Source organism: Poromitra crassiceps (genome assembly GCF_964638095.1).
Source record: "Poromitra crassiceps genome assembly, chromosome: 23".
NCBI lineage: Eukaryota > Metazoa > Chordata > Actinopteri > Beryciformes > Melamphaidae > Poromitra > Poromitra crassiceps.
Window position 1 is genome coordinate 14,936,577 of NC_139639.1, and position 23,249 is coordinate 14,959,825.

A 23,249-nucleotide genomic window follows, 5' to 3' on the forward strand; every position below is an offset into this window, starting at 1 on the left:
TATAACACACCCTGCTATAAGCCTCCACATGCTTTATAACACACCCTGCTATAAGCCTCCTCATGCTTTATAACACACCCTGCTATAAGCCTCCACATGCTTTATAACACACCCTGCTATAAGCCTCCACATGTTTTATAACGCACCCTGCTATAAGCCTCCACATGCTTTAGAACGCACCCTGCTATAAGCCTCCACATGCTTTATAACGCACCCTGCTATAAGCCTCCACATGCTTTATAACGCACCCTGCTATAAGCCTCCACATGCTTTATAACACACCCTGCTATAAGCCTCCACATGCTTTATAACACACCCTGCTATAAGTCTCCACATGCTTTATAACACACCCTGCTATAAGCCTCCACATGCTTTATAACACACCGTGCTATAAGCCTCCACATGCTTTCTATAAGCCTCCACATGCTTTATAACACACCCTGCTATAAGCCTCCACATGCTTTATAACGCACCCTGCTATAAGCATCCACATGCTTTATAACGCACCCTGCTATAAGCCTCCACATGCTTTATAACACACCCTGCTATAAGCCTCCACATGCTTTATAACACACCCTGCTATAAGCCTCCACATGCTTTATAACGCACCCTGCTATAAGCCTCCACATGCTTTATAACGCACCCTGCTATAAGCCTCCACATGCTTTATAACGCACCCTGCTATAAGCCTCCACATGCTTTATAACACACCCTGCTATAAGCCTCCACATGCTTTATAACACACCCTGCTATCAGCCTCCACATGCTTTATAACACACCCTGCTATCAGCCTCCACATGTGCCTATCACAGTGCCTATGACATCATCAGTGATGTCATAACATGATATGCTCTTATGACATCACTATGAGATCATTAGTGGAACAGAGAACACAGAGAACAGACGGAGATTGCCCACTTGCCCCTTTTATAGTTATTAGATAGACAGATAGATCTGATCACGTCTGTGGATAACCTTCCACCTAATGTAGCTGTTGATGAAACGTAACTCTAATAATGTGAACATTCATTTGAATTTTAGTGCTTCTTCTTCTTCTTCTTCTTCTTCTTTTTTTTTTGTAAATACTTTTATGGAAAATCAATTATCACCCCCCCCCCCCCCCCCCCCCCCCCCCCTTCCAATAGATTCCATGTAATGTGACCCACTGACTCCAAATCAATACCAGAAATGATTACTACACTGGACAAATAGGACGCACCTCTTTATATTGGATTCTAGTGCTTCTTGTATTTTATATTAATACCTTTATGGAAAACTCATGTTTTATTTCAATAGCTTCCATGTAATGTGATGCAGTGATCCCAAAGCACTAAAATCCAATATAAAGAGGTGTGTCCTATTTTGTGTAGTAATAATTTCTGGTATTGATTCAGAGTCACCGCCTCACATTCCATGGAAATTCTATTATGGATCCTTGAAAACTCATGGAAAAGTTTTGAAATTTCATGGATGAAAATGTGTGGGAAGTGATTTGTATTCATGACCTACAGGAGGGCAGGGGCTGTGGATTTTGGGCTTTGCACTCCAGTGAGAATCCCATTGTTTAAAGTGCAACCTCCGTTTCCAATTCGCTATTAAAAATGTATGAGGCTCAGTGTGTAGTTTGCCTCACCTGGTAACTCAAGACATTGCGTTGACCGTGAGGCTCGCCGCGGGCTGCTGCTGTGCTGTGGACTTGGCTCTAACAGAATTTCCTCTTTTACATTATCCATAAATGCTTAGTGGCAAAAGGACTAATCTACCAGGACTGGATTATACCCATGCTTTGATACCCATGATAGAAGCATTACCTCAGCGGAGAAAAGGGGCCATCTCCATTTCAAGTGTCACCCCTGCTGGACCTCTTCCACTGGGGTAAACTCTATTTCTCTAACTCGACCAAAGCTCTGAGATGAAACTGCGAAAATGGTGAAACATTCCTCTTATTATCCAGGGGAAGCCATTCTAATTGGACGCATGGTGTCTCCTATTTGTCTGAATTTGCCCCGGGACATCTTTGAAGAACATGCGGAGGCAGACGTTGACGCGTAACAGCCGGAGAGTCATTCAGCGTAATGGATAATCACCAAAAGAGGAATTTAACTTTTCTCACCATCGGATTGATATTTCTGCTAAGCGGCATAGAGTACGGTGAGTTCATTATGATGGCTTCATAGACGTGAAGACACGGGCTAACGGTCTCATTGAGCAAATTAGAATCAAATGATGTCTGGTGTTATGGTTGTACGCTCACATTACCGAGGACATGGTGTTCGCTGATCACACGCACACACACCAACAGCATCTGATGAATTGAAATGTATTGTGTTGAAGTTAAATGAGGCATGGCATCCTCTCCTCTCCTCATACCCTGGACCACCCAACCCCCCCCCCCCCCCCCCCCCCCCCTTTCCAGCTGTCATTCTTCCTACAATATGGCGGTACCTCCAGATTTTGGAGGCCCCTCCTTACTTCCTGGGTCTGGGCCTGTCAGCCTTCAGTTTGAGCGGGCTGCTGACCGGCCCGCTGTTCGGCTTCTGGTCAGACCGCAGCCGGACTACAAAGACCATCATCCTTTTCTCCAACTTCTTTGAGATTGCTGGTGAGTACAGAGGAGCTGCAGGGGCAACGTCACACGATGGGGAGAGAGCTGCACACATGGAAGGAAGGCAATGAGATGAATGTGTATGCTGCTAGTGTGTGCGCGCGTGTGTGTGTGTGTGTGTGTGTGTGTGTGTGTGTGTGTGTGTCTGTGTGTCTGTGTGAAAGAAATGTCAAAGTATGGTATGGGAATGTCAAGAATGTCAAAGAAAGAATAAAATTCTATAGTCAAGCGTTTGACATACATAGCCAGCACCTATAGCTCCACCCCCCCCCCCCCCCCACCACCCCACAATGGGAAGCACTTTGAGTACTTTTAGAAAAGCTCTATATAAATGTAATCAATTATTATAAAAATGATTACACTGTAATCATTTTTATAATAATTACTACTTAATTTAATACTGTAATAACTGTAATCATTCCAATATCACACACAGCAAACGTACTGTATGGTAAACTTTTTTTTTTTTTCCTCAGGTAACTTCATGTATTTCCTGGGATATTCAAAATGGCTGTTGTTATGCAGTCGACTTGTAGCAGGTGACCCCACTCACACACACACACACACACACACACACACACACACACACTCACACACACACACACACACACACACACACACACACACACACACACACACACACACACACACACACACACACATACACACACATTAGTGAAATAACACCCTCTGCTAGTATCAGCGTGTGCGGCCGGACACAGTGCAGTGTAACAGGAGGCTGCTGTCGTCCCGGTGGCTCTCAGGTGTCGGTGCGGGCGCCGGCTCCTCCATCTTCGGTTTCCTGACCCGGAGCACGCGGCCAGAGGAGCGCGCCGGCATGTTCGCCGCCATCATGGCCTGTCGCCAAGCCGGCCTCCTCATCGGTCAGTCTCTCTCTCCACCAATATCAGACAGCATGACTTTGTGATGCCAGGCCGGCCTTTTGCTCAGATTCACCTGGCATTATGTACAACCACTAATACAGTGATTCTCATCCTTTTTTCATATCAAGGACACCTCATTTAGTTCACATTACTGCCACCGACCCCCATTTGGTGATCCAAATCTGAGAATATGTTTATTGTTAGATCTGATTTTGTAGGTAGATAGATAACAGTGAAACTATCACCAAAATAGTCGTTCTTCTACATTCTCTAATTGCAGTAACTTCTTGTAAATTAAATAATGGTGAAGTTGAACAATTTATCACCCCCTCAAGGGCCCCTGGTGGTCCCCGGACCCCACTGCACTAAGACGTTCCACTTCCACCACAGCACATCCTCTGTCTTTATTCCATCTCCCTTATATGCATTTCCTCCTCTTGTTTGTAGGGCCGGCGTTCAACCTGTTCCTGCGACTGTGCGATTTCAAGCTGGGACCGTTTGTTGTGAACAAGTATACGTCTCCTGGGGTAACGGCATCCAGATTATCAGTAATCTAAGTATACGTCTCCTGGGGTAACGGCATCCAGATTGTCAGTAATCAAGGTTCCTGTGACAGCCCGCATCACTCTCGCATGCAGACACAATCCTCCGAAATTCATCGTTCTACATTCTGCTCTACAGCTGGCTCACATTTCTGTCTTTTGTTCTCCTTCCGAGTGAGAAGAATACGAAAGCCCTGCAGCTCTGCAGGCCCACAACCGCCCATATCGATCTATTTCCATCTCACCAGTCTCTCTGGATGAAGCACCTGTAACCACGGATAGAGTTCAAATGAGATGTAGCAATGCCCTCCTGCGCCTGCTTACATTCTGCCGCACATAGGTTGACACTGCTCATATCTCTTGCTCTCACTACACAACGTTACTGCAGTCAGTATGTGTGAGCGCTCAGATCCCTCCACCATCTATCAAACCTGTTATCCCTCCTGATAGTCTGTAAAAATAGCCATTTTTGTTTTGCCGTTGTCAGACGATCAAATGTTTGAGGACCTGGAAAATGTTTCTCCCCCCCCCCCCCGCTCACATTTCCTTTTTTCCCGTTCCTTTTCCACTCTTCACACTTGCCCTCGCAGATCTTCATGTGTCTGCTGTGGACCCTGATCCAGTTTGCCGTCCTGACTCTGTACTGGGACGTCCCACCCGCCGGGTCAGCGGAGGGCGGAGCGGCGCTGCTGGAGATGAGAGAGGAGGAGGAGGAGGAGGTGCCCCTGGTGGGGTCCGAGGAGGAGCCGGCCAACACCTACAGCGCCGTGGGCGACTCGGACCAGCCGGAGGAGACGTGCGTCTCGTCCGAGAGCCAGCCCTTCCGCGGGCCCCCGTCGTCGCCCCCTTCCTCCTCCGCCGCCACACCCAACCCCTTCAAGAACTTCAGCGCCAGTGGAGGTGAGCGAGCGAGCGAGCGAGGTCTGACTCACCTGTGTGCCCAACTATGAACATTAGCCTCCCCTCCTCTGCTCCTGTTGGTGGAGTTCAGGTAGGGGGAGGTGTCACGGCCAATGCGCCTGTTTCGTATCTGCTCTATTGATTCTCTTGCATTTACACACACAAGCACACACACACACACACCCACACACACACACACACACACACACACACACACATCCTCCAGTCCTCGGCGGGATTCTTTGCGGCATGTCAGATCAAATTTCCTGTCTATTGATTAGTCCAGTGTCTGTGTGTGTTGTGTGTCACAGTGTGTGTATCTGTGTCTGTTGTGTGTCACAGTGTGTGTATCTGTGTCTGTTGTGTGTCACAGTGTGTGTATCTGTGTCTGTTGTGTGTCACAGTGTGTGTATCTGTGTCTGTTGTGTGTCACAGTGTGTGTATCTATGTATGTTGTCAGGTGTCTTATTGGATCAGTGTCATGGCAAGTTTACATGGGATGCAACTTGCAAGCTGTGATTGTGCGGCCGTATCGATTGGCTTCGTCTGTACTTTCTGTTGTCCTCTATTGCTCTCTCTCTCTCCCTCCTTGTATGGGCGTGTGTGCCCCGTGTGTCAGAGCCTGCCATTGATTCTCTCACTCTTTTGAAGATGTGGCAGAGGCATGGATGGCAGACTGTCTTTCATATCGACTCGCTCGCTGTAGTTGACTCGCTGTAGTCGACTTGCGGATGAAATAAGAGACAGAATTTGCAATGCGGCCGACATTCTTCGGATTGATTCCCTTTTGTTTTTGAAGAAACTCGACATCAGGCAGAAAGTCGGAGCAAACAAACCGGAGAAGCTCTAGTGGTCTAGCAGCACGTTAGGAGTTCTACTGCGTCTTAGGATGCTCGCTGCTGAATTATTGATTTTTTTCCCAAAGTTTTGTGGAAGGATGAGGAAGCAACACTTGAAGCCGAGGTGGATTTTCCACTTTCGGAAAAAAAAAAAAAAAATCTTCTTCCTCAATTCAAGTCAGCTTTATTGGCATGACAAGAGAAGGTTATGTGCTGCCAAAGCATTCACAACTCAGAGTAAATACGGTGTTCTTTAAGGAAAAAGAATCCATAAGCCATACAGCGCTGTTACCGTTGTAATATTTCCACATACATACAGAGAATGTAGGCTACAGTCGTTCACAAGCATGAAACAACGGTGCAAACACTAAACACAGCAAAGTACACCATACTACAGTGTGATATCTTTGTCAATTCAAACCATTTCAGCAGCCATCTGGCAAGCAGATACACTTTTAGCAGCAAAGCCCAGCAAATCTATCCCCCTTTCCAAGTACACAGAGTATTTCTGTTCCAGAAGACAGAGAAATCTGCTATCAACATTTGGAGTTTAATGAAATACATATTTTGTTGTTCATGTTTTGGACATTCACATGTTTCTGCCTCTTGCTTGAATCACGCAGCCTCTATCTAAGTTGTGGCACAGATGATTTTTCTATCTTCAGATTACGGTTAGATGGCCTTGAGTTGTGCCATTTCAACTTTCTTTAACATTTTCATTCCAAGGTAACTTGCCAATTGAAACTTTCGATTTCAAAGCGAGTAGCACTTGCTTTGATTTTCTATTTCATTTCTCCAATTTTCAGTGTTTCTCTCTCTCTCTCTCTCTCTCTCTCTCTCTCCTCCTGTGTCTCTCTCTCTTTCTCTGGTAGAGTTCCTGAGAGAGGAGGTGGTCGTTCTCCTCACGGCTCAGTTCATCACTCTCTTCAATCAGACCGCGCTGGAGGTGAGAGCAGCCACCGCTGAGATCTATCAGCCCACGTTTCCAAACACTTCACACAGCGTCACACCATTTTCCTTTGGGTTTAGCGCACGGCCTCAGTTTCCAAACACTTCACACGACGTCACGTGGTCTTCCTTTGGGCTTAGTGCACTTGCGGCGATTTGAAGCTTACCTGGAAAGACCTGAAAAGCTTCTTAGAAAAGAGCAGCGTTGCTCAATGCCAAGAGTCAAACTAGTGCACTGAGCAACACATCAATCAGTCTCTGTCCCAAGTATGAATAATGAAGATGCTTCCTCTATTCACCTCTAAACTGTGAGTGGCTAAATATCCACACATAACAATATTTCATAACATCATTTTTAATACATTTTTGATCAAGTTTTTCCCCCCGGATTTTTTTCTCACATTTTCTCCCCAGTTGTACTTGGCCCTATCCCCCTGCTGTCCCACTTGTTGCTTGTTGCTAGATTAGCACATGCTTCCTCCGATACATGTGCAGTCGCCAGCTGCTTCTTTTCACCTGACAGCGAGGAGTTTCACTGGCAGGACGTAGCGCGTGGGAGGATCACTCTATTGATCCCAGTTGCCCTCCCCCCAAACAGGCGCCCCGACCGACCAGAGGAGGCGCTAGTGCAGCAACCAGGACTCAACCCCACCGGCTTTCAGCCCACAGACACGGGCAATTGTTGTCTGAACGTCTGACAAAGCCGAAAGTACATTTGGACATTAATTGATAATTGATCATTGAACCCGGCTCTCCACGGTAGTAGGTGAATGCTTTTGCCTCTACAATACCCGGATCCCCCCCCCCCGTCCAAATCTCTGTATCTAACTGGCTGACCCTTGCAAACATCTTCCGCTAACATCACCCTTGCAGACCATGGTGACTCCTCTGACGCAGCGTGACTTCAGCTTCGGGGAGCTGGGAAACAGCCTGATGTACAGCCTGTGCGGGGTGGAGGTCATCCTGGGCTTCTTCTTCGTGCGCTGGCTGAGCAGCCGGGTGGCGGACCGCGCCGTGCTGGCCGTGGGCCTCCTCATCTGCTGCATCGCCTGCATCTGGTGCCTCATCTTCCTCACCAACCCCCAAGGTGGGATGCCGGGGAACACACAAACACACACTTAGCCTGCACACATGAGACACGACACACCCATATTTGACCTCTGTCTCTCACACACACCAAACCCAGTTGCCAGAATAAAAGGTTGGCAGTTTACATGTCTGCAAACTGCAAATTTCAACGTAAATTTGAAACAAAACACCGGTTCATTTGAAAACCACACCACCTTTCCTACGTTAAACTAAAACAACTTTAACAACTTTGTTAAGTTTAGCCAAGTAAATCAACTTGGTTGATGTTATGATTATGGTTTGGGTTTAGGCTTAAATAATAAAAAAACGTTAAGTGTGACTTACGGATGAAATGGACCATCCATCCACCTTGACCGCAAAGCCCTTACTGGCCACCGTGCTCTTTCAATAGCATACTCTATAACATATATACACGTATTAATAGCATACTCTATAACATATATACACGTATTAATAGCATACTCTATAACATATATACACGTATTAATAGCATACTCTATAACATATATACACGTATTTAGAAATACTGATATGCAACATAATTTTGGTTCAGAAACGTTGATATTCTACGTACAATGCCAGCGTTTTATTCTGGCGATCAGGCTGGACACACGCACAGACTCACACATGCCTTCTTTTCGTATAGCCAAACTCTTTGTGTGTGAGACTGCCGAGTGGTATCGGGTTCCCCAGCAGCCGAGTTGACTGCGCTCTGTAAGTGATAGCATTCAGCAGTGGCAGCAGATCAGACAGGCAGACTGGATCCTGTGTGTGCGTGTCGGCCCGCGTCTGTTGGAGCTCGTCATGTTCGCTGTTATGATCACAAGTGACAGGTGCAGCAGCTGGGGAGGGCCTGGATGTATACAAGGAAGCGAATTAGAAAACGGAAAAAGACGATGGCATTTGCTATGTTAGACAGTGTTGGGCTCGTTACTCCAAAGACGTAATATATTACTTGTTACTCGTTACTCTTTTCAAAAGTAATATTATTACTTTACTTACTTGCCAACAGTAATTTGTTACACTACTTGTTATATTACTTTTCTGTTACACCCCACAAAACTGCTAATTTTCTCATAAAAATTCAGACTTTGCATGTCCGTATACATATGAATATAGGCCTAATCACTTTGCCAGTAAGCGCAGCTAAGGCTTCAAACTATGTTTTCTTTCTACCGCCTATATAACACAATTATAAATCAATGTACATGTTTGCATAACAAGTTTATGTCACAAATAGCCCTGCAACATTAACCTGAGTCAGCGCTGGAGAGAGTAATGCAGTAACTTGAAGTTACTTGGATTAGTAACTGTAATATTATTACTGTTTTGGAAATTGTAATCCGTTACTATGGGTGACCCCAAATAGTCGACGATTCGACAATTCGTTCAAAGGAGCCTGATTCGATTGAATAGTCACACAATGTGGTTATGAAACAAGGAGGATCATTCCATTCCAGCTATATGGGGTGATGAAGGTCTGATTTGACATAGAATTACATAAGTATCAGCCTATTAATACCGTAAAACCAAGTCCCAATTAAAAAACATATCAAACAAGCTTATGCCAATGGATTTTCTGATTGCCAGATAGTCTTAAAAAAGAAAAAGAAAAAAGAATAGTCAAATATTTGTATCAAACAGCCAAATCCAATTAGACTGATAGAATTCAGAGTCAGGGACAGCCCTATCCGTTACACTACTCGTCACTGGGAAATGTAATAAATGACAACACTGATGTTAGAGTTGTTGAAAAAGACGACCAAGCACAACAATATAACATAGAAAACAGATAGTGAAGATTCCATCCCTCCCCACTTACACCTTACACAGAGATATGGAGCGTCCAACATGGGCACCAAGTGGGCACCAATTCACACAAAATGTGCAACATGCAAATACAGTGACTGCCAGTTTGGCCATAGTTTCATTTTCAAATACAGCTGATGGTGCCAGCTCATTTGGTGAAAATAAATAACTAAATAAATAATTATGGGGGGTTGGATTAAGTATTTTCTATCACACACTCTCAATTATCATGACTATCAGAAAGGAAAAGCAACACGTTTAGTTTATTGGTAACACTTTACAATAAGGGTACATTAATCAGTCTTATTAGTGTTACTGTTAATTAAGTTGTTGATAACTTAACAAACAGTTAATTAACATGTCTCATAATCATTTACTAATGGTGTTAACTAAGGTATTGTGGTTGGTTTGAGGCATGAAGTCACTGCAGGTTATAGAGAAAGCTTACAGTCAAGGCTGTTAATTAAGGGTTAGTTCATGCTTAAGCAGGTTGCATTAATTAAGCAGGTTATTTAATGCTTAAATGTACACTTATCGTTATTTTGTTCCCATTTTATCCAATTTAGGGGCTACTGGATAATTGTAGAAGATGGTGATAATAATAACACTATTTAAATTACAGTCTACATTAGGGTAAATTGTTCATATTCTATAGATATAGAATTTAGAGTCAAAGGTGGTGAGTGCTCAGAATTCTGTAAGGGAGCGTGTGCCTGCCTGCAGGTGGGTATGGGTGGGAGATGACGGCCTTCATCATCGGGGTGTTCCTGCAGCTGCTGGGGCTTCCCTTCGTGGCCGTGTCTCAGGTGTCCCTGTTCTCCAAAATCACTGCAGAGAAGACACAAGGTAGGCTCAGTTTACCCTGCCGCTGTTTGAAAGCTTTAATATGCCCAAACAATATTGCCTCTAAAGTATGTGTGACCCACAGACAGCAATACAACCCTGTTGGAGAAAAATATAAGTTCCATGCCATTTCCTAATCAATAAGCTATAAGCTATAATTGCATACACATAATTAATGCTATGAGTCATTAGTCATAAGACATCTCACAAATGCATATTTGCACTATGCAGAGACACATAACTAGCTTATCAAGCAGGAGATTTCAGGCCAGAGCAAAGGGGAGAAGGCATGGAACTTATATTTTTCTCCAACAAACCCTATATTGTCTTTTTGAATGTTTGCTTTTTAGCCATGTTTTAGATGTTTATAGATGAAAGAAATAACCTTGTATCCATTCAAATATTATGTATGTCTGTGCCGCGATGCCTTTTGTCAAAAGGGTTCAGTCAAGGTGTGAGGCGCTCGGTCGGGGGCCTGGCCACCATCTTGGGGCCGCTGTGGGCCGGCGGACTGACCAACAACTTATACATAATGCTGGGCATGATGCTGGCTCTTCTCGCTCTGATCTCAGTAAGTACCACGCTCTCTGCAGCACCTCTCACCATGTGTTTCATAGCACATTTGGCACGCTTAAATCGCATCAGTCAGGTTGGAAATGGAATAAAAATAAATTGGATAATAATAATAGAAAGCATAAATCAATTTCACCACTTGGAGTCATTTTAATACTACCCAAGCGGTGGCACTAACAGAGTTAATGCGTTCGCCCACTGTGCCTGCTTCTCTTCCCTCTACATTAAACTATTCAAAATTGTGGCTAATGAGAACAATTTCTCACAAACCCCAGACTGAGAAATCGTAGCTGCAGGGCCAGCGAAGCCCTTATCTCAGCACGTCTCTGATAGCCTGTGCTTATTACTCGGCTCTATTCTCCGTAGTCACATTAGTCTGTGCTTGTCTGTCTCCAGGTGATGACGGCGTTGTCCTACGGCCGTCTGACGGAGCCCAGGGAGGTGCAGTGCGCCCGGAGCTCCGACAGCGGAGGCTAGAGAGTCTCGCCTGCGCATGCAGCAGAGGAGGAGGTGAGGAGGGACATAGAGAGATGCCCTTCACTTCCAACAGAATCGATGCGAGTTCACTGCCGAGGAAACTGTACACAGTATGCCTATGGAATAAAAATGTCCGTACAACATAGCTCACAACTTGCCATAGAATCAATCAGAGCCGACTTTACAGACAATTGCTTTTGGTAAGCCTTGCACAATCTCAACAACAACCATTGAATACATTTAGACTGTTTTCTGCAGCATTCACAGCATGCACAGTATATATATGCATCAGTATCAGACTATTAATTACATTTTTACACAAGGGGGCACCATTGCCCTCATATTGAATATTCCGGGCGGTGTAATTGAAGTTGAAAGCCATTCGTTTTAACCTGTACTGTTCATACTCCCAGGTGATGATGGAAAGATAATAGAGCAGGTTTTTCCATGTGACCCATGTAGCAATGCTAATTCCTCGTCCCTAGACTTGTTACCTGGAGAAACCCTCCCTGCATATAAAGCAGCCGTCACTGGCAGTGCAGGAGTGCTCTGCTCTTATCAGCTCCGCGTCAGCGTGCCTGATGGATTAAGAGGGTTCAAAGAGAACAAGGCGTTACACATTTCCTAATGTTTATTTGTACATTGTTGGAGCGAAATGATACATTTTTATCACGAGAGTCAAAAACTGCAACAAAAGCCTGAATGTAGCAAACTCATGAATGTTGCATGAATCTGACCCTCCGTGACTTATGTGTGCAATTGAAAAATGCCCTACATTAAAATAAAACGTCAAACTCACGCTTAATTAATTATTGATGTCTATGTGTTTACCACGGGAGGACTTTAAAAGTTTAATGACCAGCGTTCATAATTCAGAGCATGACAAGGTGCGACTGGCCCGTCGTTGCTGTCAGCTGTTCTGGCGTCAGTGGCGTGTGTTCTCCTCTAGGATGTGCTGCATGCTACGCACATGCATCTGAGAGGGGAGCCCTCGAAGCCACATCAAGGGCCTGTTAGATTTCCTTTGTACCAGTGACCGTGGTTTCAGCCAATCTCTGTGTTTTTGCATAATTGCAGATAAGACGGAGGGTAACCTTTCCAGTTCTCTACACTCAGCATGTGGTGTTTGGCTTTCCAGAGGCGTTCTCCTCAAATGGAAATTCTAATCTCTGGGAGTCCAGGACATAATATAGAAGCACTTTCATGCACTGATCAGCGCATTCAAGGTACTTGACATTTTCAGGGAGATAGCAGGGTTCAGAATTGACCTCAGAATTAGGTCAAAATCTAAGTTTGCTCTCTGTAAACTAGACTTGCTTTCATGTCTTTGTCCAAGGAGCGCCTGTACTGTAGGCATTCAAAACTTTGCAAACAATACGCATTTTAAAAGAGCTTGCATGAACTTTAAGATATAAGATATAAGGGGGCCATCTGGTTAGTGTAGAGGTAAAAGCATTCACTTACCACCGCGGAGACACGGGTTCCATCCCCGGCAACAGCACCTCCTGCTTGGCCAGACGCTCCCACAGACACAATTGGCCGTGTCTGCGGGTGGGAAGCCGGTGGGGTATGAGTCCTGGTCGCTGCACTAGTGCCTCTTCTGGTCGGTCGGGGCGCCCGTTTGGGTGATCGTCCCACACACTACGTCCTGCCGGTGAAACCCCTCGCTGTCAGGTGAAACGAAGCGGCTGGAAGGGGGAAGCATGTGCTAGTCTACGGCTCTCCCCAGATCTGCAGAGGGAGTGGAGAAATTGGCCAAGTATAATTGGGGAGAAAATGGGAGAAAAATCTGAAAAAAGAGAGAAGAAGATATAGGCTACTTCAAGGAAAACGATGAAAGGCTATTCTGCTTCCCTCTCTCTATATATGGCACCAGTCCAGAATATGAGACTCAAACCTGTTCTATTTTGTATTGTGATGATACGGCAGAAGATGTCCAGATTGATGTATCAACTAACCCGGGCTTTTTCCTCCCAGTCAGCTTCTGTAACAGTCTATTCAGGTGACACACAAACCCCAAAGGACAGAAAGAACTGTCAGTGGTCCTGATTCTTTTATGCTAAATATACCAAAGGAAGGCACAGAAGCACAAGTTATGAAACTGTAAAGATACACAGAAGAACCATTTGATGCCAGAGCCAACAATGATTTCTTTGAACCGTGGATGAGGCTGAGGGTTTTCTTTGCTGCGGAAATGATTTTTTTTTGAGAAAAGCCAATAATAAAATATTGCAATTGTAATTTGACAGAGGGAATCCTAGTCACTGTAATGTTATATTGACTGTGGAGCTGGTGTAGGTGCAGTGCAGCTAGTGGAGACCACCTGTATGTTCTACTGCTCCTGTTTCCATGTAACCTGCTCCTTACATGCCATGTGTAGGAAGGTGTGATAATAATAAAATAATCATTCTACTATGTTATATTTGTGGCCACTTTGCAAGACACTCAAGGTCAACTTTGTGCAATGAACAGTAGTCCATCATTACCAAATCACATCCTACGTCGTGGTGATTAACTACATGCCTGGACGCTTTTCCCCCTATTATTTGAAGGAATGATATTGAGATTTATTGAATAAAATACCTACATTTTTCTTTTCTTCTTCTTCCTGAGCTTCACAGCCACTTGGACCATGTTACCGCAGGAGTGTCTAGACTGAACACGTCAGTATGTTCTGAATTAGCCAGCGGCTTTGAAGCTAAATTGACTTTGGCATCTAACAAAGATAAAGGTAATTGGTCGCAAAGAAAAACAGTATATCATTCGAGCGGAGCCCATGTATAACAATTATCTCAGCGGCAACAGAGGGGCAGAGAGTGGCTCCTCTCTTCCTGATGGTATTAGCTGGACGCAGGATGGCTGTTAATGGGCCGGAGATGATAGATGGGTTATAGTCAGATGAAAAATATGAAGGGGGATGAAATCAGGCCAGCTACATTCACTCCATAATTCACTGTTTCCGCTGCTATCCATATTCTGTACAGAAGGATATCATGACATGTCCTCAAGACACATTTATGAAGAGATTTCATTTTGCAGGAATATATTTGTCCGGTGTGTAATTTTGTTTCCCTGGTTGAGGCTATCCATTATAAGAAAACCTTTTAAATAGATGTCAGTGGCTGGAGCTATATATCCTCCTCTCGTTCTCCAGCCAGCTTGGTCAAGGATCTGCTGTTAAACTGCTGTTGTCGCTGGCTTGAAGAGAAACCTAACTTTGGGATGTCATTGCCAGTGCTGCTGCCAGGTTGTGACTCAAGTGCATTATTTAACATTGACTGTGTGGGTGAGCGCGTTATTGCTCGTCACACAGGAAGGAAAATTTGTGATCAATGATATGAGGAGCTATCGCCCCCCCCCCCCCCCCCTCCTCTAAATCACAGGCTTATGTGTGTGTGTGAACGGGCATAATTGGACGCATAAGAATTTGAATTGGTACACCTTATAGCCATGTCTAGATAGGACACTAATGAGGTGACAAGGGACGGAGGAGAGAACGTGGAGAGACGAGAGGGCTCGGTATCGATGGGTGCAAATCACAATTTCTGTCAGTCCCTTTCTCATAAGCAGCTTGAGATTCAAAACTAGCTGGTGGGAAAGCGAACGGTTTGATTTATTGCATGTGATGTCAATGCACTGGGGTATATATATATATAGAGGCTACAATTATACAGCTAGCCCCTGCTGCATTTTCTCATCCATATAGCCGGGCTGCTATCACAGTGTTGTTTGTATTCTGTGTGGCTGGCTGGCTGCTGGCATCGCCTCAGATACATGGAATCAATTGCCTCCACCCACACCGAGACACCACCCCCATACTCATATGTGTGCCGCTGTGAAATTAATTCCTCTGGGACATACACATGCAGCATTGAGTGTAAGGAGGCTAGGCTCATTGATTGGAGCTCATTGTATTAGCCATGGAAATATATTCTGATAATAATTAGTAGGCTCATAAGAAACTTCTTAGGTGCAGGAGCTGCTCGTGCTGCCGTTGCGAAAGGTAGAGATGTGTGTGTGTTTTTTCCCACGGCGCGGCGAAGCGTAGCCGAGGGCATCACGAGCCATATTCAGGTGAGGCACTCAGTCAGTCAGTCAGGAAGTCAGGAACCATTAGTGAGGTGTTGCTTCATGTTTCCTGTCTGGGCGATGTTTGGGCCTTGGGGCCAATCATGGTGCTTAATACAAGTGTTGGTTAAGTGGTCGTTATGCAGTTTGGGGGGGTTGCATAAATTAATATGAAAATGCTGAAATGAAGATGTTTTAGAACTCTGTGTGTGTGTGTGTGTGTGTGTGTGTGTGTGCGTGAGAGAACGTTTCTGTAAACGCAAGTGTCGGTTATTATGTATCATTGTGTGTGCGTGTGCGTGCGTGCGTGCGTGTGTGTGTGTGTGTGTGCGTGTGTGTGCATGTGCACATCGGTGTCACAATCGGGTTATATGCGGGGGGATGCCGAGCTGAAACTGTAACGGGGCAAATTAAACTGTGGCAGTTGAATACATGAATGGGAAAGCCTGTGTTTATCATACCAGTTTCCTTATCCACTCTCTCCTCACATAAGCACAATGAAGCATCCGTCCAAAAGTCTAGTTCTTTTGGAAAACGTATCTTTTACGTCAATAATACTCATTACATTACACATAACCCTGATGTCAATGTTCCAAAACAGTCCAGTGGACAGAAATCTATCCGTCAGTAATTCTGTCGCAGCTAATGGCATTGGACACACGTGCTGTGGGCCTGGACACACGTGCTGTGGGCCTGGACACACGTGCTGTGGGCCTGGACACATGCGCTGTGGGCCTGGACACACACGCTGTGGGCCTGGACACACACGCTGTGGGCCTGGACACACACGCTGTGGGCCTGGACACACACGCTGTGGGCCTGGACACACACGTGCTGTGGGCCTGGACACACGTGCTGTGGGCCTGGACACATGCGCTGTGGGCCTGGACACTCACGTGCTGTGGGCCTGGACACACACGTGCTGTGGGCCTGGACACACGTGCTGTGGGCCTGAACACACGCGCTGTGGGCCTGGACACATGTGACGTGGGCCTGGACACATGCGCTGTGGGCCTAGACACACACGCTGTGGGCCTGGACACACACGCTGTGGGCCTGGACACACACGTGCTGTGGGCCTGGACACACGTGCTGTGGGCCTGAACACACGCGCTGTGGGCCTGGACACTCACACGCTGTGGGCCTGGACACACACGTGCTGTGGGCCTGGACACACGTGCTGTGGGCCTGAACACACGCGCTGTGGGCCTGGACACACACGCTGTGGGCCTGGACACACGCGACGTGGGCCTGGACACACGCAGTGTGGGCCTGGACACAGGCGCTGTGGGCCTGGACACAGGCGCTGTGGGCCTGGACACACGCGCTGTGGGCCTGGACACACACGCTGTGGGCCTGGACACAAGCAGTGTGGGCCTGGACACACGCGACGTGGGCCTGGACACTAACTGTTAACTGGCAAATTACGTGACAATGCATCTCAGGCGATGTTACGGAGTAACGCAAAAGTAATGTAACGAGTAGTGTAACAAATTACTTTCTCCAGGGAGTACCTAATCAAGTAAAAGTAAGGCATTACTTTTTTTGAAAGTAATGTGTAATGTGTAATATATTACTTTTTTGAGTAACGGACCCCAACTCTGCACATGGGTAGAGCGATAACAGAGAAACGATGATCAAAAGTGTCACTCCTCTACATTCTAATTGTGTTAACTCATTGTAAATTAAATAATGTCGTTTAACAATTCAACAATTTGCCGGGGACCCCCTGGAACCCCCTCAAGGACCCCCTGGTGGTCCTTGGACCCCATCTTGAGAACCACTGCTCTACAGGATCTGTACTGGGTTTTTTTCTCTCCTAGTAGCAGAGAGGAGAGGCAGTTAGGCCTCTGCAGCTGACAGTGAATTATACTCATCAAGCTGCTGGGCTCCAGCGTGAGTTAAAACCACTGTTTCACAGCCTCTGATGGCAGCATTACTCAGCAGAGCTCTGAGGGGGGAGCAGGGAAGTCTGCATTGCTATTCAAACCTCGTCCTCACGCCTCGTCCCACCAGCTGCTGCACTTAACCAACGATGAAGGATCTGACACCATGTGCCTTCTCATCCCTTACTGTCTGTCAGCCACAGTCATCCAGAGACGGGAAGTAACAAAGTACAAATACTTCATTAGTGTACCCAAGTAGAACACGTAGAATTTTCAGGTATCTGTACTTTACTGAGTATTTATTTTTCTGACAACTTTTTACTTTAACTCCCTACATTTTTTTGTTCAAATTATATTATGATGTGAGGTTCAATTAGCTTTACACAGAAACAGCCAGTAGAAATGTCTTTCAGAAGGCTACTTTTTTACCTTACCTACTTTTGAATAGGCTACAGTTCAGGGCCTGTACGTTTTTACTATTACTCGAGTAAATACGTTGAATCACTTCGACTCCATGGTATTTTTTACACAAGTAACTGTAACTTAGGTAAAGCATGTGTATACTTTCCCCATCTCTGCTGACATCATACATGCCTTCCCGTCCCTCGCTGTCTTACTGTTACGTGTCCTCCATCACGAAGACAAAGTTAAAGAAATAACACAGTAAATAGCCTCTTACCCTGGGGCGGCTGAAGGAGAAAATCAATTAAACACAAACGTCTAATGGCATCCTCGCATTTCACTTCACTGAGTCACACGCTGCCCCCACATGGTCGGCCTGGGAAGGGCCCGGTCATGCTTGTTGCCTGACACTGTTAAAGGTCGTGGCTTATCTGTGGATGGACCTGCGGGGGGCACCATTGATCTCATTAACAGTATGCGTGAAGGATATTATAAAAATGATGAGAGCTTCATAGGAGGTCAGCCAAGGAAGGATCAATATTAAATCCTATCTCATTTATAATCCTGCTGAGCAGAGAGGCACCACGGGCTTTAGCTGCTGCTTCAAGAAGACAGCGTTTGACAATTTACTTTAATGCTCGCATGAATAAATGTAAGGGCACAGAAGTGCTTGGAGATGAAATTTTATTATCTGTTTGCGGGCGCTTCATTGCGATCCATTAGTCAACATATACGCTATAGCCTATATATGTATTGATCGGTGACAGAGGCTTACAGTATACACTCGCTAATGTGATTGGGGCAAATTAATTGAAACAGAAGCAACATTAAAGGAACAGGTCAGCCTCAGAGAAAACCAGTCACCATTGAACTGAAGTCAGTGGTGACTGGTTTTCTCTCGTGTTGTGCTGGCAACCTCCCTTTGTGTGTTATAGGGACAAACTTCACCGGTGTTTCAACTGATATGAGGGTGAGTAGTAGATGATGACAGAATTTTCATTTTTGGATGAACTGTTCCTTTAAATAAAAACCACATAAACAACATAACATCATCATCAGTTTTGGGGCCTGCCCCGTTGATGTCAGTGTTGGGGGTAACTCGTTACAAAAGTAACATATTACATGTAATATATTACTTTTAGCAGTAACTCAGTAATATAACTGATTACTAATAGGATTTCAGTAATATTATACCAGTTTGTCAAGTAAAACAAGTTACAAATTTAGTTACTTTTTTCTTTTTTTTCTTTTTTACCAAAGCACATATTTAAATAAAGATACAATAATTTCCTAATCGAATTGTGTGTTTTTTATGCAAATAACCACTATAGACCACTATAAAGACAGTTGAAATTATTTTCCGGGATGGTTCCGGGGCGGCAATCTCATTCTGCTACTGCTGTTATTTTGGTGAAAGTAATGCAAAAGTAGTGTAATAATAAGCAACAAGTTACTATACACAGACAGTAATATTGTAAAGTAACTTAGTACTTTCAAATGAAAGTAACTAGTATTATGTAGAATATTACATTTTGAAAGTAACTTGCACAACACTGGTTGATGTAGTATTGTGTGTGCGTGTGTGTGTGCGTGTGCGTGTGTGTGTGTGTGTGTGTGTGTGCGTGTGTGTGTGTGTGTGTGTGTGTGTGTGTGCGTCCTAGTCCCCAGCTAACTTTTAAGAAGATTTGTCTGCTCCTATCTACTATCTCCACCTTCTTAGACACAGCATCTTCAGTTCAAGGCTTAAGCTACTTATTATACATATCACTCTGAGGATTAACCCTTTCATGCGCACTCATTTCCCCGAGTTTGGTCTCTCAAAACTAGTGGATGTTGGATTTGATGAGGGGGGGTTGTGCGACGTTGATTTTGACACACAGTTAAAATCCCAGTATCGATGCGAAAGCTCGGCAGAAACATTTCTCCCTCCCCAAAAATTGAGGAATTTAACCGTGGATTTTGCATGTTCCTGAGCCAATTAATCTGCGAGGCTTTTTGAAGTTGGACATTGAAAGGAAGACTTGCCAGTCAGGGCCGGAGCACTGCAGAGAGACCACAGGGGTCCAGGTTCCCAGAGCCCACATGTGTAATCCAGTCTAACACGCATGCAAATCTCATCTATGCCCGCACACAATGGCCTGTCTGTCTGTGTGGAGGAGAGAGAGAGAGGGGGGGGGGGGGGGAGAGAGAGAGGGAGGGGGGGAAGAAAAGCTGTAAGTGTGTGTCCTCTGTGTGCCAGAGTATATGTGTGCCATGATCGGCCTGAAGAGACAGACGACCAAAGAAAGGTTCACAGACTAGTAGCAAGAGTCTTTCAAAGGGGGTTGATATTCAAACATATGCATAATTAATCCAATAGTCTTATCTCTGTACGGTCTCGGAGGAAAAACAGATACAGTATCGCCTGTGGAAAAGGAGGACATTGTAGATTCTTGGCACTGCTCTCAACGCACTTCTTCTTCTGCAGCCGCATAAAAACAAAAAAGTTGGCACGGCCGATCTCAGGGGAAATTAAAATCTTTGTCTTATCCGGCCAATTAAACGGAAGACCCTTTTTGTACATGGCTGGAGCTGGCCGGTGGAATGTATTTATGACTGTGTTGTGGCTGCCGCTTGCTTTGCTACGCTCGCCTTCCCCCAGCAGAGCCAGCGGTGAGGCAGCTCGTCGGATATGCGGAGGAGGAGTGGGCACGATGGGGATTTCTCCCAAGGCCCCCCGATCAGAGGCAGAGACGCAGAGAACTTCATTTCCATCTGTCGCTATCATATAGATTTATAGGATTATGGGCCATACGCTGCTTTAGTGCCCAGCGGAGGCTCAACTCCTTCGTGTGAAGCACTGGATTAGATTGTCACCGAGCCCTTTTGTGCTATCTTGCGTATGCTTCAAATTGATACGGGCCTTTTCCATGCCCCTATATATGCCATTGTGTGTGCCGTGTGAGAGAGGGTTTTCGTATGCACGCCGTGCCTTGAACTTTATTACATTTCGATAACCATGTCTGTGCGAGAGTCGCCTACGCGTAGTATGCGTATTCTCCCAAGATCAGCACCTCTGCGCCTTTTGTGGTCCCACTTCGGCAGTCCATGGCTCAGCGGGGGGCCTTCACTCCAATTTGCCATCGTTTGTCACCATTTGTTCGCCACCACAAACAAAATGTTGGCCCTCGTCGGCCGCCGGCGCACACGGGGGTCAGCTGCACCCCGCTTCTCATGGCTTGATTTAGCGGGACGGTCCCTTTCTTCTGCAGGATCATTGCGCGGCTCTGCGTGCTAGCTATAGGCATAGCCTACATGTGCTTGTAATATCCCCCCCCTCTAATTAGCTAATTCCATATGACATTAATATGGTAGTGTGTTAGCGCTGCATTATTGATGGCATGTTTGTCTTGGTGTATGAGATGTTAATTAAAAGATACACTGGGAGCTGTATGACAGTGTCTGTCTGGGAGTCATGGGCTTCTGGACAATTTACTCTCTTGCTCTCTCTCTCTCTATCTCTTTCTGTGTGTCTGTCTACCTCTCTCTCTCTTTTTTCCAGACCTTGTCTCCTTGTCTATTGTTGGTCCACTCAAACTCCCAGCCTCAGTCAACAGGCATTGTACGTGCTGGATATCTTTATTGCCGGGCCCTTACATTCCAAGGTAATTGCATTACACACAGTTGGTCCAGGTCTTGCTTGCTGCATGGTGGGTTTTATGATGTACTGTAGCCAAGCAGACTTCCTTGCAGGAGGGCGGGGGGGGGGGGGGGCAGCTGGGTCGGGGGGGGGCCCTGACCGACGACACGGTCAAGATGAACTATTTGATCCACATCGTGGCTTTTTTTTTCCGCAGAGGAGACACGGCAATCTTCACTGTGGTCAGGCAGCTAATGTTGATTTCCAACGGTCGGGTCATATCGCTTTCTTACATCTCCGGTGTAGCAGAGAATCTTAAACATGTTAAATTGCTAAATTGCTCCATAAAACACACAGCAAGGTCAGGCAGTTAAAGAGCTCTCTGCGAGACCTGCCTGGGAGACCTGAGCCTGGCTGTGGATTGCTCGCAAATGGACAGGCAATAAACTGGAGGTGACTTCACGGTGTGAACAGCAAGGAGTGGATCCAGTCAGGGATTTGGTTTCACTCCCTCTCTCCCTCGTCCTCCTGCACTGATGTTCTGTGTCATAATGTTTTAGCTGCGAGTCGAGAGATGAGCCGACAGATGACCGTTCCATTAGGCTGAGTGGCTGGCTGCTTCCCTGGTCAATGAGGCCGCCGTGACAAATAAGTTGGCACGGGCAGAGAGAGAGAGAGAGGGGGGGGGGGGGGGGGGGGAGAGGGGAGGGGAGAGAGAGAGAGAGGCTGCTTGGCACCCACGCCCGAGCTGCTTCCTCCGGTCCGGTGAGGGCCGGAGAGCAGATGTCTGGTTTAAAGCCACAGAATTCTTCTGGCTGTAAATTTTGGTCTCGTTTGAAACGAGCCCAACCCAATCACCAGAATAACACTTTGGCATTTTACAAGTCTGCAAACCACCAGGGATACACACAGTCGTAACGTAGCCTACATATCGAAACATCTGCATTTTACATTTCTGCAAACCTACAATCTCGACGTAAATTTGAAAACAAAACGGCGGTTCATTTCAAAACCTCACCGCCTTTCAAACGTTAAACACAAATAAAACAACTTTAACAACTTTGGTTATGTTTAAAACAACTTGGTTATGGTTAGGATCATGGTTTGGGTTAGGCTTAAATAACAAAAACGTGACTTAAGCGAGAAAGACGCTTCAACGTAGCTTAGAGTTCAGGACGTTGTCAGCTTGACGAGGGGCGTCAGGGGGGAGGCCGCAGCAAAACGAGTAAATTGTGTGATTTCACTATGATTTAAATTTCAATGATGACTACTAGAAGTAGAGAATGTAGTGCATACTTGTCTTTCACCCTCTCCTGTTATCTCCCCATCTACATACTGTACTTGCCTTGTTCACATCAGCTGTATCGAGTCACATTTTTGTGGAGCTGCATGGCGCCTACACCGGCAGACTCGCCGGCCCCGGCGTCGCCCTACGCCCCCTGCTGTGAGGGCGGTGCTTTGACGCCCTCACAGCAGGGGGCGTAGCCCTACGCCTCCTGCTGTGAGGGCTTTGACGCCCGACCATTCATTTCACTTTACGGTTTAAATGTAGACACGGCCCTCCGTCCACCCCGACCATGGCCGTACCCAGGATTTGCCGGTCCTGGGAATCGAACCAACAACTTTCCAGTTACAAGCTCGCTTCTCTAACCTTTAGGCCACCACCACTAGAAATGTTGATATGCCACGTATTTTGGTTCAGAAATGTTGATATTCTGGGCGGTAGTGTAGCCGTAGATTCCCTAGATTCCCTGCCTACCAACAC

The 23,249-nt window shown here is 45.8% G+C and overlaps 1 protein-coding gene across 1 annotated transcript; it reads left to right on the forward strand.

The window, feature by feature from the left end:
* Positions 1 to 2,075: 2,075 nt before the first annotated feature.
* mfsd8l2 (major facilitator superfamily domain containing 8-like 2) lies at positions 2,076 to 11,509 on the forward strand (the record flags this gene model as incomplete). Its single annotated transcript, XM_083659132.1, has 11 exons — positions 2,076 to 2,151; positions 2,417 to 2,602; positions 3,082 to 3,144; positions 3,370 to 3,489; positions 3,937 to 4,016; positions 4,622 to 4,931; positions 6,643 to 6,716; positions 7,592 to 7,805; positions 10,340 to 10,462; positions 10,900 to 11,030; positions 11,429 to 11,509. 11 exons carry the CDS (start codon positions 2,076 to 2,078, stop codon positions 11,507 to 11,509), a joined length of 1,458 nt encoding a protein of 485 aa, XP_083515258.1.
* Between the last annotated feature and the right edge of the window lie 11,740 nt (positions 11,510 to 23,249).